Below are 18,280 nucleotides of genomic sequence, written 5' to 3'. Positions count from 1 at the left end.
GAGGGCAGTTAACCCTCGGTGGTAACATCCAGCCATAGGTTCCTGTGCTCTGCCAGTCCAGTTTTAACTCACGTTAAACTGCAAAACTGTTCCGCTGGCACAAGAGTCTTCCAACAACTTCAGGTAACAAAAGCCACCTACCTGCATGGTGCTTCTCCTAGCCAAACAGAGCAGCAGTAGCCAGAGACCCCAAGCTCTCCTGCAGGCTCACGGCAGCACCTGCTTCTCACACTGTCAATGCCATGGGGAAAGCGTGGCTGGATGCTGGGAGTGCTGCTTCCCATGGGACACCTCCACCCAGGGAGCACATGGGCAGCCCAGGAACACCACAGTGCACCCCTGAACCAGGTCAAAAGGGAAGCAAGGTGGAAGACCTGCAGTGGGCTGAGCACCCTGCTGAGCTCCTGGCTAGGCCATCACAAAAGGCATCACATCACGTGCCCGGCAAGGCCCTACTTGCAGTCATCCTTTGGGCTCCTGGTCAGGCCGGGGGACATCACCACAGCGCCCTGGAGATCTGTGCTGGAGTAGAGGGCACCACCAGGCTGGAGGGATGTGTCTGCAGCCCCCCGCTGAGGACATGGGCTGCAGAGTGGCTCCTGCATCAACACCCAGCAGCCCAACTCCCAGAGCCTGCAGCACTTCCCGGATCTAGTGAATCCTGCTGGAGGCAAAGACACTCTCCTGGGCAAAGAACCAGCCTGCCAGGGAGCTTTTGACCTCAGGGTGCTTCCAACAGCAAAGCCGGGGCCCATGGAGAAGGGGGAGAGCTTAGCTAAGGAGCTAGCAGGACGGACAGGTCTTGATTTGGAGGCTGTGCAGGAAGAGTTAACAGGCAAAATGGGAGGCGGGAGAAGGTCAGGCTCTGGTCTGCACCCCTGGGAACCCAATACAGAGCAACCAGACTGTAGCTTTGAAAACACATGCGTGAAACCTGCAAGGAGGGAACAGGTCAGAGGGTGTTGGAGAAATCTCCAACATCAGAACCCACTGCCATGTTGCCCGGGTGCAGACCCTGGGTAAACAGCAGCCCCCGCTGCTTTGCACGGGCACTGCAGGTGCAGGGAGAGCTGTGACCAGGGCAGCCCTCGGGGTGAGACCCTCACGGCGGGCAGGGATGCACTGACGCTCTGGCCTTCTGACAAAGCATGCAAGTACCGTCAGCGCAGGCTCATGGCTAATGCTTACTGTGTGATTGAAGTCTAAAAGCCTGAGTAATAAAAATAACTGCAGGGACTCTAGCTTTTGTATTTGGCTTAAGTCAGCATGGTCCCACAGCTGCCAGCCATCACCAAGACCGGATTATGAACGAGCACGCTGGCTGACTGCACCTTCAGAGTTACCAGCGCAGGGAGTCAGTGCCCCAAAAAGGCACCTCTGATGCCTCCTCCTGCCTAGACCTCTCCTAGTCCACTGCTACCTAGGGGGCTGGCTGGTCTCCAAAGCGGCACGGCAGAAAGATGCGGCTGACGAATTTCCAGGAACAAGACTGGCAACGTGATCAGCAGCACTTACCGGCACCTCACGGCCTGCTAACCATGCCCAAATAAATATGTCATAAAGCCAGCTGAAATCTTAAGCTGCACAGACAGCTCCCTACATGCTTGTCACAAAGGGTTAATGCGCAGGTATTAAGAGGTGGGAGCAAGCAGGAGCCAGAGGGCATGCCTCCTCATTCCACAGGATTGGCAAGAAGAACAACTGGCCATAATTCTAGTATCAACATCTTTAAGTCACAAAAGCCACGGAATGAGCCAAGGACTAGGGGGAAGGGGCTCCAGAAACACCTTTCAAAAAGCTGAGTTATCAGAAAGTACTGAGAGGATCTGGTGACAGAGGACGACGACGAAAACAGTGCCTGGAAGGAGAAACCAGGCAAACTTGAGCCAGGGAAAGGCGATACATTTCCACAAGTGTGATTAACCACAAGAATGGACTGCCAAGGAAGTAAAATATCCGCCTTGACACACTCACGTCCAAACCTTTTCATGCTCCCATATAAGCATCAGCCAAGCAAGGGACTGGCTACTCCACAGGCAGAACATGTTTAGATATATATATATATATAACAGCTTCCACCATTTAAAATAAAAAGATAAAATAGACCAAAAATTCCCTCCAACTTTAATCATGTGTATCTACAAGCAGGATCAGGAAGGGGATGAGCCATGAGGTGGAAGCCTCGTATCTGTTCAGGCAGCAGCACCTGGACACAGCCTTCCCTCCAGAGGATTCGGATGGGGGCAGAAGGGCTGTCGGGGCAGTCTGGCACGCCACAAACACGGATGCAGCCACAGGATGGCTCAGCACCTGCCTGCCAAAAAGCGCCCTCCCTCTTGCCCGGGAAGGCCAGCGTGGAGTTTCCCAGCAGATGGGATGGGTAGTGTTTGCTCTCACAGCATGACGAATGCACATGCAGCACAGCTGCACTTCTCTCTCCAAAACAGCACAAATACGCTGTGCCCGGACATGGAGAAGGATCTCAAGCTGCAAGGCAACTCAGTGTCTTCCAAAGAAACAGCAGACAGGTTTGGAAGACTGTCAGGGGGCTGCCTAATCCCTTGCCCACCTCATGGCAGGATTAGCTCTACCTTCCTTCTAAGGAGTTTGTTGAGGATCAGTTCCAGCCCTTCAAGTGACAGCAGCTCCCCACGTGATCTTTCAGTGCTCCTCTGTGCTATTAGAAAGATTTACTACTGCCTAACCTCAACTCTTCTCTGCGATTTCATCCTGTTACCTTTTTTCCCAGCCACAGTGAATAAAAGAAGTTTTACCCACACCTGTAGTATATTACCTTTTATACACCTGAAGACTCATGCAACTCCTCAGGCTTCGATCAGTCTTTCCTCCCTGTCATGTTTACAAGCTGCTGATCATTCTTGATGCTTTTCTCTGTGCTCTCTGGTCCATAGCTACAAAAATGTCGTGCGCCAAACTGGGCATGGTGCTCCAGCTGAGGTCTCGCCAACGCTGAGCAGCAAGGAAGGATACCTTCATGAACCTCACATACATCTCCCATTTACTGATCCTCATATCTTTGAAAACCTTGTAAAAAAGTTACAACTTTCAAAACTGGCATCAAGAAAATCTAAAATGCTTTCTAATAGTGTCATAATCATTTCAGACCTTTTAGCAGGAAAGGAAGGGAATAAAGCTGCAGTGTTAGTTTTGGGACAAGCCTGGTCTCAGCAGGATCTGGGCTTCAAAGGAGCATGTATGGACACTGCCTTAAAGGCGAGGTGTGGTTCCCTCACCCTGCTCCACGCCAGCTCCATACAGCAAAGCCTGCACAGGGGCCAAGCAGCCATCAGAGGGGGCCAGCAGTTCAGCACCAGGACAAGCCAGACACCCACGGAGAAATTGGGCTGGGCAGGGTGGCTGGAAGGCAGGACAACCCACAGCTCTTGCACCTGCTTGGACGGGTTGTCAGCTGTGTGACTGAACAGCCACCATGACAGAGACTGTGTCCAACGATCAGGAATATCTAGTTTATAAAGGACAGGCATGTTTCAGAGACATGCTCACAGTGCTGAGCCTCTCTGGGTCACACCAAAGTCCATCTACTCCAGGGCCCTGTCTTGGGAGAGTGGCCAAAAGCAGATGCCCAGGAAGGGTTAAACAAGGCAAGGGGACAGACACTCTGAAGAGCTTCTCCCAGCTTCCAGCATCCTGAACCAGGGAGGGCGGGCGATGAGGCCCCCTCAGTGGATTTTTCTTCCATGAGCTCTTCCTGCCTTGTGCAATTAGAAATCTTGTCATTAGCGATATTGAGCAGCAAGTGACTTAGCTAGGCCCCTTCTCACTGCCAGCAGCTCCAGAGCATTTTCCATCGCTAGGAGGACAGCTCTTCCCTCGGGGCAGGGGCCAGGTAACGTGCCTCACACAGTGGGACCGAATGCATCAAGGGCTGCATTCAGGGCTTCTCCCTCCACTTCTGGAGCGGACCCGAGCGCAGGCTGGCGTGCTGCTCCTCTCAACAGGTGTATATACACACACAGCATAGTACAGGCCCTTCCTGGCAGTGCCCGCGGCGCCGTGCCAGCCCCGCTCCTCTGCCCACCTGTCCCCGCGGCACCATCCCCGCCACCTCCAGCAAAACAAACGGGATTTCTGCGCTACAAGGGCTGCTGCGCCCGCCTGGCAAAGTGCCTCTGGCAGCGGGAGGCTGTGGGAGGACAAGGTGGAGCACAGGAGGCACCGCAGCACGAAGGGGAGAGCCTCAGCAGAGCTGCGGACACAAGGGGCTCTTTCCATCCCACTTGCTTCTCCTGAAGAGGGGTAGGCAAGGAAGCCCTCCGCACACCAGCTTCCTGCAGCTGCGTGGCCAAGCTGGTGCCACGGGATTGCTCCAGGCTGCAAACACAGGAGATACTGTCACCTCCTCGGAGCCACCCTCCCGGAGCTGCAGGGACATCAGGCAGCACAGTACGGAGGGAGGCAGCACTGCAGGGGCACCAGGCACGAGAGCCCCGCGGCTCCCAGGGCCCCACGGGCCCAGGTGCCACCACAGGCACGTGGCTCCCTCCCGCAGACATAGAATCATAGAATGCTTAAGGTTGGAAGGGACCTCTAGAGGTCATCTAGTCCAACCCCCCTGCATACGCAGGGACACCTAGAGCACGTGGCACAGGACTGTGTCCAAGCGGGTTTGGAAGATCTCCAGAGAAGGAGACTCCACAACCTCTCTGGGCAGCCTGTTCCAGTGCTCTGTCACCCTCACTGTTAAAAAAAATTTCCCTAAGTTCCTGTGGAACTTTTGGTGCTTCAATTTGTGGCCATTACCTCTAGTTCTGTTGGTGGCCACCAGTGAAAAGAGGCCAGCACCATCCTCCTCACTTCCTCCCTTGAGGTACTTATGGACACTGATGGAGAGGGCCGGACGGGCAGCGCGGCACCGCGCTCGGGCAGGCGCTGCCACCAGGACCGTGCGCTCCCTGCGCTCGCTCCCACCAGCGGCAGGGCCCGGGCACGCGCCTGCCCCTGCCTTGCAGGAGCCATCGCAGGGCGCTGGTACAAGAGCCCGAAAATGACCAGTTAATGCTCTAATTTTTGGTCACCCAAGTGCCGCAGCAGCCCAAAGTGCCCCACACTGGCTTCTGCTGCGCCCCCGACGCCAGGTGAGAGGCTGGGGGTGGCAGAGAAGGGCACTGCCCTGGGGATGGTGCAAACCCAGAACTAAAGGAGAATGTTTTGTTTTCAACTTCCACGGAAACAGATGGAGAAACTCGATATTCAACTAAAAGGAAAAAAAAAACGTTGTCAACAGAAAGCTAAAAATAGGTTTAAATTGAATTAAAAAGAGAAAGAGAGAGAACAGAAAGTGAATGAATAAGAAACTAAAACACACCTGTGCCAGGAGTTGCATAAATGAATCAACAATATCAGGATGATCCCTGGGCCCTAAAATATAATAAAGATGTAACTTAAGAGAAAAATCATACAAACAGCAACTCAACATCATATAGTTATGTGATACAGAAAGAATTTACAAGTGAAAACAGGAGTGTAGGGGAGGAGGGGTGTGTGGGGAAAGGGATGGGCAACATGAGCAGCTTGAAGCAAGTTAAAGAAACAAAACATACAAAAAATCATGAAACTTGGAGAACCCAAGAACAGAAAGAAACTGTAAAGGAACAGATCTGAAGCCCCAGGATCTCCAGCCAGCACCTGGGTGCTGCACAGCCAAGGAGATCTTCGTGTCCTTGGGGAGGAAGAGGAGGAGGAGAAGGGGCTAGCTGGGCACCATCTCCACCAGGGGAATTAGAGCTTTTGCACTGTGGGCACTGAGCGGGTGTCTTCAGAGCACCATGTGGTCCTGGAAGATAACTGCAAGTGAACGTCAACACCTCAGCAAACGCTCGACAGGCCCTGCGGGGCTCAGGCGTGCACATGCTCGTCACCAGCCTCAGCTGCTCAGGAGCCCCTTGCACTGCTGCCCTCCCCCCCTTCCCAGATGTTCTGCAAGCCCCTCAGTCCAGGGCCCACACAAAGGCCTTTCCCAAGCATCCTTCCGGGAGAGACCAGTTTAATGCCCAGAGGTCTCCACGTCAGCACCACTCACCCTACCTTGGCATCCAGTTCGTTGCACAGATACATCATAGCCCCTGCAGGGTCGAGTGTCCCACCCTCTCCTGCTGCTTTTGTGCTCAGACAGCACAATCTGCCCTGCTCAGGCCTGACAGACCATAGAAGATGATCTCTGAGGTGGGGACAGAGCCCCAGCGAACTGGGAAGCCACCTGCCTGAGCAAAGCTCGTGTCCAAGCACTGGCACAACTTGGGCTCTGTCTCTCACCAACCAGCCCTGCCTTTTCTCTTGCAGACATGCCTGATGCTGTCCAGAGGCAGCTCTGCCTCCCCAGGCTCTGAGCCAAGAGGACTTTACTGTACATATACATCCACACACCCCGGACAGCAGTGGGGAATTTGCTCAGACTGAGGTGTCCCAAGGAAGCACAGGCCACCACAGACCTCCCCACCTATCTAGGGAACTCTAAGCCTTGTTCTGGGGGAAGGTGTCATGTTATCCAGCACCAGGCTGTGAGCACAAAACAAGGTGACACACAAGAACAATTGAGGTGCTGAAGGAGTCTGCAGCTCCACTGTGCACTTGTTACAGGACAAGTCACCAGGAGGCTGAAGGGGGCTATGGCACGGAGGGCTTGTCCTAACCCCAGCTCTGTGGCAAGCGGGTAATGCAGCCAACAGGCCAAACACAGGAGCGTCCCTGCACGGAGATGCTGAGCACAGCAGTGGCTCTGAAAAGACAGTTCCTTCCCCAGGTGTCCAGACACATCTCTCTACTTATACAAGGGTTTGATTCCTGGCCACTACAAGCACTGCTGGCCCACTGAGACCAGCGTCTCTCACTGAACGCAGCCTCACTGCCAAGCTGGGACTGGAGCTCCTGCTCTTTTCATTGCAACACAGCCAGACACCCAGTACCAGTGCAGAACCAGGCTGTCCCTCGAGTTCAAAATGTTTCACTGGACCGGTAAGGAAGGTCCTTCTGCGGTCTTTTAAGGAAGGTACCCACCTTCCAGGGGTTGGTATAGATCCAAGAACAGATGTGGCCCTGTTAGCTTAGTTAGGAGTGAAAACAGCCATTCCTGGTAAGATGCCTCCAGACCTCAAGCATGCAACAGCCTGACAAGAGCCCCAGCATGAAGAAGAATCAATCGCACGTACCTTGCTGGAAAAGGGTCAGCGTGACTGAGGTAACGAGCAAGAAGAGGGCCTTGATGGGAGGGAAGTGGGCAGGCTCATGAGCAAAGATGTGAACCAGCTGCAAGAGACAGAGAAGGATTGAAGCTGCTGCTGTCCCTGCACACTCCCAGCCTTCCTGGGGAATGGCAGCCTGGCTGAGCAGCACAGAACGTCCTTCACCCATCACAGCCACAGCGGGCAGAAGCCAGGGACACATGCCTTAGTCCAGGGTGCAGTGACACACAACTTAACCCATAATAGGAGGGCAGAGAAAACCAGGCTTGTCCCTACATGGAGGTCACTGCTCCAGCAGAGGCAAAGAGCACTGCCTGTGATGGTGACCAGCCCAGAGCAGTGAGATTACACCACTAAACGCAGGGGTTACCAAGGCTAGGCAGGAGCAAGAGGCAGGGGCGGGAAGCCCTTGAAGCAGAGAGACGCGCTGAGGCCAAGGCAAGGAGGGACACCAGGACCGTTCTCCAGTCCGGAGCCTGCCTCACATGCAGGATGTGCGTGGAATGCAGCCACGAGCAGGGCAGCCCGGGGGCCACCCCGCTGCAGTGCCAGCCTCACCTACACTGCTCCTTACCTGCCGCGTGAGGTCGATGGCAGAGGCCTGGGGGATGGTGCTGTACATCTGCCCCAGCATCTCGCACAGCTGAGGCACCATGGGGGCAAAATCGTCCAGAAGGGTCTTCACAGACTTCTCGAAGATGGCACAGACGGACTGTGGAAGAGGAGGGACAAAGTGAGAACAGGCTTCAGGAGACTCTCTCAGTGGGGCAAGGCTTGACACACAGGTCCCATGTGGGAAGGGAAGAGGTAGCAATGAGGTGTGGAGAACAGCCAGGCAGATCTGCTGTGGTGATGCTGCTCTACTCCACAGCACAGGATGCTCTCACTGCTCCCACAGCATCCCACCAGTGTGGGAAAACACTTGAATAAAGTGGAGAAAATCCAGAAAAGGGGACACAGGCTTGGGTCAGAGCAGAGCTCTTGCCTTAGGGATACAGACAAGCACTCAGTAGACCCCATCTCTCATCTCACTGATCATGGCAGGGCCTGTACAACCAGAGCTGATCTAGGCAACAGACAGACAAGCACAGCAGGATGGTGCTATTGATAGCAAACAGCACCAACGTTTTGGACAATGCAGGAAGACAGCCTAATTACAAGGGAGTGCAAATGCCTTACAATTTGGCAGTATTATCCAGTGGCCATCCTTTCCTACCCCTCATTTAGCTGCAAGGGCAATGGCAGAGCTGCAAACAGTAGCACATGAAGAGTCTGGTTACCTCCACCACCTGGGCATCATTCAGCCACTTGCTGAGGACCTTCTGTATGAGCTGGAAGACTTGCTGCAGTACCACCACCACCTGTGAAAACAGTATAGACTGAAGAGAACTGGCCCGTGGCACTTGGGAGGAGAGATTCAATGATAAGTACGGCCTGAATCCAAATCTTCAGGGACTACTGTCTCCTGCCTTCCTTGGAGCTGGGAAACTTCATTCCCTGCTGAAGCAGCCTTGTAAAGCTCATAGCTGGCAGGTAGGTTCTGGGTTGTCTTCAGACCAGTGCCCAGCCAAGAGGGATCTTACAAGTAACCGCTGCCCACCTCAGAAGCAGTGGGGAGCTGGTAGAGCTGTTTTAGCTGCCCTATCTATAGTAGAAACTGCATTTTCCATTCACCCACTTGACAGCCTCTCTGCCTGGCAGCAGTTGTACCCAGCAAGGCTTCTGGCTGGGTTATGTCAAAGAGAACCTAACTATTACTGTACTCACTGGGTTGGGTCCTTGCTGCACTGGCAGTTTCTTGACTTCGTTGCTTTCATGGTCATCATCATGGTGGCTGATGTCTAGGGTGGTGAACAGGTTGGAGAGCAGGCCCAGGATATGGATGATAGCCAGTTTATTTGAAGGATTGGGCTGCAAGGTAAAACAAAGACAGTGTGATACATAGAGCCGTGCTCCAATAGTCACACCTTTGGATCCTGAGGAGCCAGAACTACTGAGGCAAAGCGACTGAGAAGGTTCCCTGCACCGTGCTCTCTTGCTTGCCCTTTCTACCTCTTAGCTGAGCCATGAGGCTTCCCACCTACCCTCACTGGTAGACAGATCCAGGATGATGCCCAAGAGCACCATGGCTTCCTCCTACCCAGAGCAAGTCACACAGATGCCTGCTGGGGCAACACGGGGAATAGCACAAGAGGGAGGAGGCTGCGTGACTGAAGCTCGGGTGGGCAGATACTGATCCAGACAATACACGGCTAGCTAGAGCCAAGGAGCCTCTGGTCTTGTAGATGTAGAGGAAAAAAACTGCAACCCAGCTCAGTCTGATTAGTGGGACTCTGCTCTGCCTGTGTTGGGCAATTAACGGTTATTCAGGGTGAGGGGAAAGACAGCCCGTTTTCAACAGTGCTGCTTCAATACCCCACCTCATGGGGCTACAGCCAGCAGCACAGACGGTGGGAGCAGCCACTCTTGGATGGAGGTAGAGGCACGTGAGCACTCACCGTTTCATCAGCCAGCTTTTCCAGCTGCTGGATATAGGGAGTGATCAGGGAATGCAGGTTCTTCAGGATCTCTTCCACTTGTAGGGCAGAGAGCAGGAAACCAAGAGCTTGCATCAGCCACATACACTGGCTTGTCTGAGTCAGAGAGAAGACATAAAGGGGCAGGTCATCGCCCAGCCTGGAGCCTTCCAGCAAACGTTAAAGACTCTGCTTGCTAGCTAGGACAGCTCTCTGAGGCCTGGCCAGAAGGATCAGGAGCTTTGCTGTGCTGCTCTTAAATTGCCCTGGCTGCAGTATTCTAGGTGTATCCCATAGTAGGAGAAAGCAGCAGCTCCCTAGCAGTGCTGGAGGGCAGCCCTTAGAGAACAGATGCTTTCCTGGTACCACCTACCCTCTCCCCAGCATTCCTTCCAGGAAAGGCAGTTTAGTGCCCAACGATCTCCACACCAGCAGCACTCACTGTACTCAGGCATGTGATTCTTTGCACAGACCTCTCTCAGCTCCTATGGGGTGAAGTGTCCCAGTGTCCGCAAGCACAACGGGGGCTTTGCCCTGCACTAACTTCCCTCCCCTTTCCTCTTGCAGCCTGCTGCTGCACTGAGGCATCTCTGCCTCCTCAGGCTTGCAGAGGTCTCTAAACACTAGAGTTAAGTGTCTCTGGAGGCAGCATGATTCTGCTCCAGCCCAAGAGAGCCAAAAGACTAGTAGGCAGTGGCAGAACCAGGTGTTCCTGGTCCCACACAAACCAGTTGCAATGCTCTATTCCAGCATTTCTTGCTTTCACATGTGAGGACAATTAAAACTGAGGCAGACAAACAGAATGAATTAGGTGTGTGAGCAAGTAAGTCTTACCTTGTGGATCTGCTTCATCAAAACTTCCTGCCAAAGGGAAAGGAACAGCAAATGAGGAGTGTGAGTGCTGCAGAGAGTCCTTTCCCTTCCAGGGAGGTGGGACTGAAGTGGAAGGTCATGACAACCAATAACAATTTGGGCATGGAGGAGCAAGAGACAGCTCTGTGCAGGCCCCCCTCACAACAGCCACAGGCAGGGAACAAAAGCCTCATCCTGCACCAAGTTTTCCTCCCAGCACCCATCCTACACAACTACCCAGCAAAGGCAGCCCACAGAACCCAAAAGGCTCTGCAGCAGGACAGCTCAGAAACACTGCCAGTAACCCCCCAGAAGAAAGCTGTGTGTCCACCAGGTCACCAAGACTGGGCCATCATCCACACTGCCTTCAGCAGCCAGGTTATCACAGGTGCACATCAGGGCTTGGGATGTCTCCAGTCGGCATTTCAGAGCCAGCCCTACCCGTTTAGTGCAATGCTCAGAGTTTATGAAAGAACTCGAGGGGATCAGACCAATAGTCCCTCTAAGACAGTACTCTGTCTCCTGAAGTGGCAAAAGAAGAGGTGTCCCTGGAGCACGTAAGTGCAGACACTGCAGTCCTCTCCCCCTGCACCTCCCAGCATCCACCATGCTGCAGTGCAGACTCCCCTCAGGAAGGGGATGGTGTGCTCTTGGTGCTAAAAGCAGAGGTTCAAATCCTCTGTCAGTCCCTTCCTGGTCCCATGCAGACCCTGGCAGCTCCCAGAGCCCAGCCCCAAAGGGATCCATAGTGTCTAGGGACCCCAAGCCCCATCTGCTCCAGCTCGTACCTGTGACACAGCAACAATGTTGGCAGCGTAGGGTGGCAGATCGTACTTGCACTCCCGGCAGATCTTCTTCAGGGTGGAGACACTGGAGATGGAGAGCTCAGGATTGCCCAAGGCCTGGAGCACCAGCGGCAACACGTTGTTAATCATGACGGGATGATCAGCCAGCCACTCTGAGAGGGCCCCTGCATGCACAAAACAGTATCAGCGACCGCAGATACGCAACGTGACAGTTGGGGAGTTTGCCCTCTACATCCTGGGCCATTCAGCTTTGCTTTTCACTATTATTATTATTAATATTCCCTGAGAAGGGACAGCAAGAGCTCTGCAGCAAAAGAGAGATGGAGCTAACTCCAAAGCAGATGGCAGGAATGGTCTGCAGGCAGGCAGACCAGAACACACAGCAAGTGGCTCCAAGCCCAGAGAAATGAGCACAAAAGCACCAGCTCCAAAGAGGCTGGCAATAGCGGAGGTCTGTGCAGGACAGATTCAGCAAGACAGATCTCAGATAGGGCCCCCTCCTCCCCAAGCACAGGGGTCCCTCCCGGAGCGGTTCCCTCCCCAGCCTGAGTGCAAGCAAAGGCCTCACCAATAGTGAACATGACGGTGTCAGCTAGCTGCACGTTGCTGATGCTGATCCGGGGAATGAGGCCAATCAGTCCTGGAACCACGTCAGAGTAGTTCACGTCTATAGTCTCAGCGATGGACTGGAAACCGTAGAGTAAGGCTTCTGTGTGCTGTCAGAGAGGGAGAGGGACATTCAGAGCCATGTGCTGACCCCCAATGCCTTCCCCATCCCACATGCCAGGGACTAGCTCAGATTCCAGCCATGGAGGGCAAGAAAGTTGAGAAACTGGAGATGATTGCAGAGTCAGAGCCAACACGCACAACAGGCCTGAGGATACATCCACCCCAGCTTGCCTGTAGGACACACTGACAGCGTGAAAGTTATCCGAACCCTTCCAGAAGTGCAGGCACCTCACCTGCTGGGGCTGCAGCCTAAACTCGAGTGCCAGCAGACTGCCAGAGCGACAGCCGCCGTCTCGGCGCTCACACAGCGGGAGCTGCGCCCAGACTGCAAGTCACTGCTCCCGCTGGCTGGCTGCTGGCTTAGCTGCAGACAGTGATGAACGAGGTGCTGTTCCAGCCACCCGGACCTGACAGCGACGGCTGGCTGATGAGGGTGTCAAGGTGAGCAGATACATGCTGATTAGCCTGCTCTACAGAAGCTCCCTGGCTTTCCTATCTGCATTCACAGTGTCAGCTGTGCTGGGCTCTCCTCTCACCCCACTGCTCTGGCTCTGCTCAGGGCAGTGCCTGGACAGGAGTGCAAGGCAGGGAGGCAGCTTGCTAACTGCTGAGAGAGGTGGCCACGGAAGCAAACCTGGGCTTTCCATGTCACCCTTGCAGAGCTGCTTCCCCTGGAGTGAGCCAGGGTACTCAGTGATTAGCAGAGCAGCAAGCTGGTGATGCAGAAAGGACATGGAAGGCCTCCAGCATTTATGATGTGCCACAGTGACACAGCACCAGAGCAAGGCAGACAAAAACAAAAGATGAAGATCAGACCCTAGCTGGTCTCTGGCCTGTAGTGAGAAACTGAGGGGCAGAAGACGACCTGTTCCTTCATCCAACAGACCCTAAAGATCCCAACAGACCCTATGTCCTCTTGTAGGTTTGATGACCTGCAACTGATGTGCTGACAAGGTGATTGCACTTCTCACCTGTCAGGTCTCTTTGCCCTCAACACTGCAGAATGAGGACAGCCTCCCCTGCCGCTGCCCAAGGGGCTGGTACTCTCTGTGCCTGCCTAGCAGCCTGGTGACCAGGCCCCCTCACTCACCTGCCACGTGGATGGCTGCTCTGTGTTGGTAAGAAGACGTCCCAGCTTGTCGTAGAGGCTGCTCAGGAGCTCAGCGCCCAGCATCTCATACACATACATCAACGTGTCAGAAATGTCCACCCTGCAGAGAAGACAAGCACAGGGGTCTCCCAGTGCTATGACCATCCCCTGCAGAGCTCTCCAGGTCTGGACATGCTGTGTACCCCGCCAGGTGTGGACATGCTGTGTCCTCTCCATTTTCCTAGCAAGGTGAAAACGGGCAGCACCTGCCCACACATGCACACTGCTAAATATAGCAGCTTAATATTGCAACTTGATCCCGGCTCCCAGGGTTTCCTGGACAGGGAAGTCAGTGTCATAACACACCAGCTCGTCTCCAAACTAACATCTTAGCCAAACCTACCCTTACAGGAAGGGCCCACATCCTTCTTTGGGTCTCCTCCCAGCACTGCATTTCTCACAGTGCTCAGGCTCCAGGAGGCAGGACACCACCTGTGTTCTTGCCTGCCTAATAAGCAAACCCACATCTGAGCCCAAAGTCACATCCCGGCACAGAGCAACATGCCCTGCTCCTGCCACCCATGCAAAGGGCCTGGGCTGCAGCTGTACCTGTATATCCGAAACTGCTCCTTCTCGTCTGAGGACCAGAATCCATACTCCTCATCGGAGGGGAACTGCGCTTTGTGCAGCAGCACATCCACGAGCTGGAAGTAGACAGGCCGGTACACTTGCTGGTACACCGCCTGCTTATCCGGCTCAAAGGAGAGGATATCATCCTGGAGGTGAGAGAAGGAATACACCAGGCGCCGTGGGCTAAGGAACTGGAGAGAGCTGGCCTGCTGGATGAGGAGCTCATGGGCATCTCCATGTCACCATCTGTCTCACATCAGAGGCAACACGACCAAGGGAGTCCCCTGAGGTCCCCCTTGCACAACGTGGGGGGAACTCGCTGAAGCCAGAGCCCTCCTGCAGCAGCTGGATTACCTAGGGGCAGGGTGCCAGCAGCAGTGCCGACCCCCAGGCATTTGGGAACAGCCCTGCTGCAGAGGGACGGCACTGCTCGAGTGTGTCCTAGCCTTGGGAGCAGAGCGTGCCTTGGATCCCCCTTGGAACTGGCTCAGGCCAAGGCACTTTGGTGCCTGGAAAGCACAGCCTTCTCTTTGCCTGCCTACACACGCTCAGACCCCAACCCACGAGCACCAAGAGGATGTGGGGAACTCCAGCAGCCTGAAAAGCCCAACCGTTCTGCCAGGCTGTGCTGCGGGGGGCCGTCAGCGCCGCGCAGCTCCCCGTCCCTGCCCACGCGCAGTCACACTGCATCAGATTGCAGAGGAAAGGAGTGGGGGGGATGAACTGAGGCTAAAAATAGAGCATTCCCATGGAAGTGACGTTCTGCCGCCCTCCCTCCCGGCAGCGGAGAACGCCGGAGCGGAGAGCTGCGCCGAGGAGGCCTCCCTCCCTCCGGGGAGCAGACAGGCCCGGGGCTGCGGGGGCGGCAAGGAGCTGCTGCCCCCCAGCCCGCACACTACCCCGCGCAGCCACGGCGGGGCGGGAGTCATCTGCTCCGGAGCCGGGAACGCCTGCGCCGTCAGGAACGCTCGGAGGCAGCGAGGCTCTGCGTGCAGGCGGAGAAGAACCTCCCCGTGCACCAGGAAAGCTGCCACCTCTTGCGGCCAAACACCCACCCCCCGGCCCCCTGCAATAGCGACGCTCACCTGCAGAGTAGGGTTGTACCTCCCTGGACATGTTTGCTTTGGGTGCTTGTCTCCTACCACCACACGGGCTGCCACCGAGCCCTTAGACCCTGTAAGGGCTGCCCTTGCCTGGCAGCAGGACAAGGAGCTGCTGGCTGCACTCCCTGCCTCTGCCAGCTCCCGAGGGACACAGCGGGAAGGAGAGGAGAGCCCAGCACGCGCCCGGAGCCAAGCCACTGTTTACTGGGCTCAGCCCTGGTGAGCTGAACTCAGCCTTACAAGGCAAAAATATATGCCACTACAGAACTGGTAAGCATCAGAGAAAGCAGCTGTTCCCCCCATGTGAACCTGGGCCACCTCTCCCAAAGCCAGGCTCAAGACAGGGGGCTTCATACAAAGCAGGGAAATTCAGCAAGGAGCTAAACAGTCAGGCCTGCTGCTGCAAACATGAGCGTGTGAAGTTTGAATGAGTTATGTTAATGAGGCTCTTGAAGTCTGGCTCAGACTTCCAAGGAAAACTGAGGGTGGAAAAAGTAAGCCACAGGGCCAACATTTCTGAATGAACTCACCTAGAGTGGCTGTGAGCACAGGGTGAGGGATGTGGGAATTGTGAGTCCTTGTAAGTCCTTGGGGGATGAATACAGCCGGGTTAGGCACCACGGCTTCTCAGCCTGCTGCTCACCATCCTCAGAAACAGAGCCAAACCCAACAGCCACCTCCTTCCTTTGGAAACGGGAGCACATCAACAGCTGGAACCCCTTTATGCCCTCTCTCAGGCAGAGGCCCAGGATATCCATGAGGGGCTGCAATCCCAAACCTCCTCCACGCCAGCTCCATGCACATGTCTGTGGTCTGCCTCAACCACAAGACGGAGAGCCCCAAGGCAGGCTGCCCTGCGGCTGCCACTAACCTGGAGTGTGTACCAGAAGGTGAGCGTCAAGGAACTGGTGGTTTCGTTGACAGGATAGTGCCCAGGGATGCCAGTGCAGAACATGATCATGTTAACAAGAGCCAGGAAGCTCTGCCAGTGCTCCACCTGGTCCAGCAGGGCCCTGTGGAGCAGAGAACATGGTCAGGGCAGCACCAACCTGCAGGTCAGGCCTCTCTACAGAGCACACACAGCACCCAGTGCAGGACAGACCCTGAACAAAGCAGCAAGGAAACAGTGGGCTGCTCCAAACTCCACTGCTGTTGCAGTTCCCAACATTGGTAAAAGGACACCCAAGGGCACCTGCATGAATTGCCTCGGGAATCACAGAGTAATTTAGTCTGGGAGGGACTTCTGAGAGAACATTGCACCCAACCCCATGCACAAAGCAGGAAGGAAGCCCCTCAGCATGTGGGCTGCTAACGGCCTCAAGCAGAGCTGAACTGTGGTACTTGGCACACTCTGCCCCCAACCTGCTTCCCACTGCAGACATCCTTCCACTATTAGGGAAGGAGTGCAGCACAGAGCCTGCATTAACAGGACTAGCCCCCTTTCCTCACACCCAAACAGTGGAAGCAGAGAACTAGGGCTGCTGCATTTGCAAGGCAGCAGTCTGATATCAGTAGCCTGGGAGCAAGTGACCCAGCCCAGCATCAGGAGAAGATGACAAGATTTCAAGCATTGTGGGTTTGCCAAGAGAGAACTAAAGTAGTAGGAGGGATCAGCTGGCCAATTTCCTCTTCCAGGGCCAATCCCCTGCTCCCTGACACAGCACAACATGCCCATGGGCAGCGAGGTGCCGGACTCACCGGGAATGGTTCTCCCCCAAGGCCACAGCAATGCGACAGATCCCATGCGACGTCTCCATGTCCCCGCTCTGGACTGCCTGGCGCAACTGCTCTTGAAGTCCCAGAACAGGCGGGATGAGTTTCAGGAGGGTATTCACATACCTGCAAGTAGAGCCTGAATCAGTGCAGAGCATTGCCTCCATCAGCAGCACAGCACAAGAGACAGAGACAGGCTCCTGTTGCACTCCCAGATCTCCTGCTCAGTTTTCCCTAGTTTGCTAGGGAAAGACCGCTTTGGGAATGAGACAACTCCTGAAGGCTTTGTTGCTTATAGGAATTCTCCTCCCGGACAGCGGATAGGCACTGCTGGATGAAGCCCAACACTGATGCCCTATGTGTCTCAAGAGTGAAGGCTCTGCAGGTGGAGAAAAGGGCCGAGTCAGCTGTGCAGACAGCACACAAGCCCTGGGCAGAGTCCCCATTACACCAAGAAGCCTGTCTGCCCCTGCTGCACAGCACCTTCCGGGCTGGTGGTGACTGTCACCACTGCCATTGGCCCCGAGGGCGGCTCTGCAGGACACATGGGAGATGGCAGGCAGGAAAACGGCAGCCGTTGGCGTCCTTTGGGCCCTGCATCACGGCTGCCTTCAACCAGTGCTTCGTAGGGCTGCACTAAAGGCAGCCAGGACTGCCAGCGGGAAGCAGCAAGCTACAGGATCCTGCAGCACCACCTAAGGCATGGGCAAATCCAGACCTTGCTCTTTGCCCCATTCGCTGGCTGAGAGCTGAGGGATTCTCCCACTGAACAAGCAGGAAAGGCACTGGGAAAATCAGGCAGCGCTGCCACATCAAAATACCCCGTGCAATGGGACAGAAGGGGCTGCCTCGCTCCGAGCCCGCTGGCACCGTGCGGCAGACGGACGCCAGCCCCTCCGCACGTCCCCGGGGCTCCCGGCCCCAGCGCTCCCTCCTCCCGCGAGCGGCGCTCCGGGCCGCGCTCCGGCATCTCCCGCTCATCAGGCTCCCTCCGCCGCGCGATACGGGATGGTAACCACGGCAACGGCAAGGAGGCCGCGAAGGTGAAGAGCGGCGCGAGGCCCCCGGAGAGGCTGCGCGGGAGGCTCCGAGCGCGCTGTCACTGACCTGGCCAGCGAGGCACGTTAGCCGCGGCTGCGGCTGCGCCGCGTGCTCCCGGCCGGCCCTCCGCGCGCTGCCGCGGGTCCGAGGCACGGGCAGGCCGGGAGGCGCACGCGCTGCCATGGGGAAAAGATGTAAATGCTGCCACTGAAAGGCCCCCATCTTCACGCAGAACTGCCGAGGACATGGGCAGAGCCTCGGAAGCACCTGGACTCCAGGGAAGGGCCAGGGCATCTGTTCTAGCAGAGGCAGCGCAGAGAGGGGGCAGTTTGCAGACAGGCAAGGAGCCAGGCAAGGCTGCCTGCACAGAAAGAGTCCTTAAAGCCGGTGCTTGCCAGGAGACAGATACTACGTTGGCTGGTAGAGACATCCCCACACCTCAGCCCCTCCACGAGCCCCTGCTGACCACTCCAGCCAAAGCAGGGCAGGAGGGAGACCCAAGGCCACCTCAGCTGCACCAGGGCTCCGAGGCCACCCAGTCAAGCAGCCCATCTCCAACAACTGACAGCTGGGAACGCCT

General features: G+C 55.6%; 1 protein-coding gene across 3 annotated transcripts in view; it reads right to left on the bottom strand.

The window, feature by feature from the left end:
- The window catches only part of IPO13 (importin 13), a 36,075-nt gene that overhangs the window by 2,838 nt on the left and 14,957 nt on the right, over nt 1-18,280 (bottom strand). For 2 of the 3 annotated variants that reach the window (XM_088526111.1, XM_088526112.1), the window contains exons 3-15: nt 16,645-16,785; nt 15,824-15,959; nt 13,823-13,995; nt 13,214-13,334; nt 11,963-12,110; nt 11,377-11,558; nt 10,571-10,597; nt 9,719-9,853; nt 8,988-9,131; nt 8,501-8,581; nt 7,795-7,932; nt 7,188-7,284; nt 5,348-5,400 (exon numbers count right to left, since the gene is read on the bottom strand). In XM_088526111.1, the coding sequence (XP_088382237.1) occupies nt 5,348-5,400; nt 7,188-7,284; nt 7,795-7,932; nt 8,501-8,581; nt 8,988-9,131; nt 9,719-9,853; nt 10,571-10,597; nt 11,377-11,558; nt 11,963-12,110; nt 13,214-13,334; nt 13,823-13,995; nt 15,824-15,959; nt 16,645-16,785 (1,576 nt within the window). The remainder of the gene's footprint in view (nt 1-5,347; nt 5,401-7,187; nt 7,285-7,794; nt 7,933-8,500; nt 8,582-8,987; nt 9,132-9,718; nt 9,854-10,570; nt 10,598-11,376; nt 11,559-11,962; nt 12,111-13,213; nt 13,335-13,822; nt 13,996-15,823; nt 15,960-16,644; nt 16,786-18,280) is intronic. The other variant, XM_088526113.1, reaches the window with a different exon arrangement.

This window comes from Tinamus guttatus, unplaced genomic scaffold (assembly GCF_059628265.1).
Source record: "Tinamus guttatus ecotype Peru unplaced genomic scaffold, ASM5962826v1 Tinamus_guttatus_pri_ptg000242l, whole genome shotgun sequence".
Classification (NCBI taxonomy): domain Eukaryota; kingdom Metazoa; phylum Chordata; class Aves; order Tinamiformes; family Tinamidae; genus Tinamus; species Tinamus guttatus.
The sequence above is the reverse complement of the archived record's forward strand: the minus strand, read 5'-3'. Positions and strand labels throughout refer to the sequence as shown.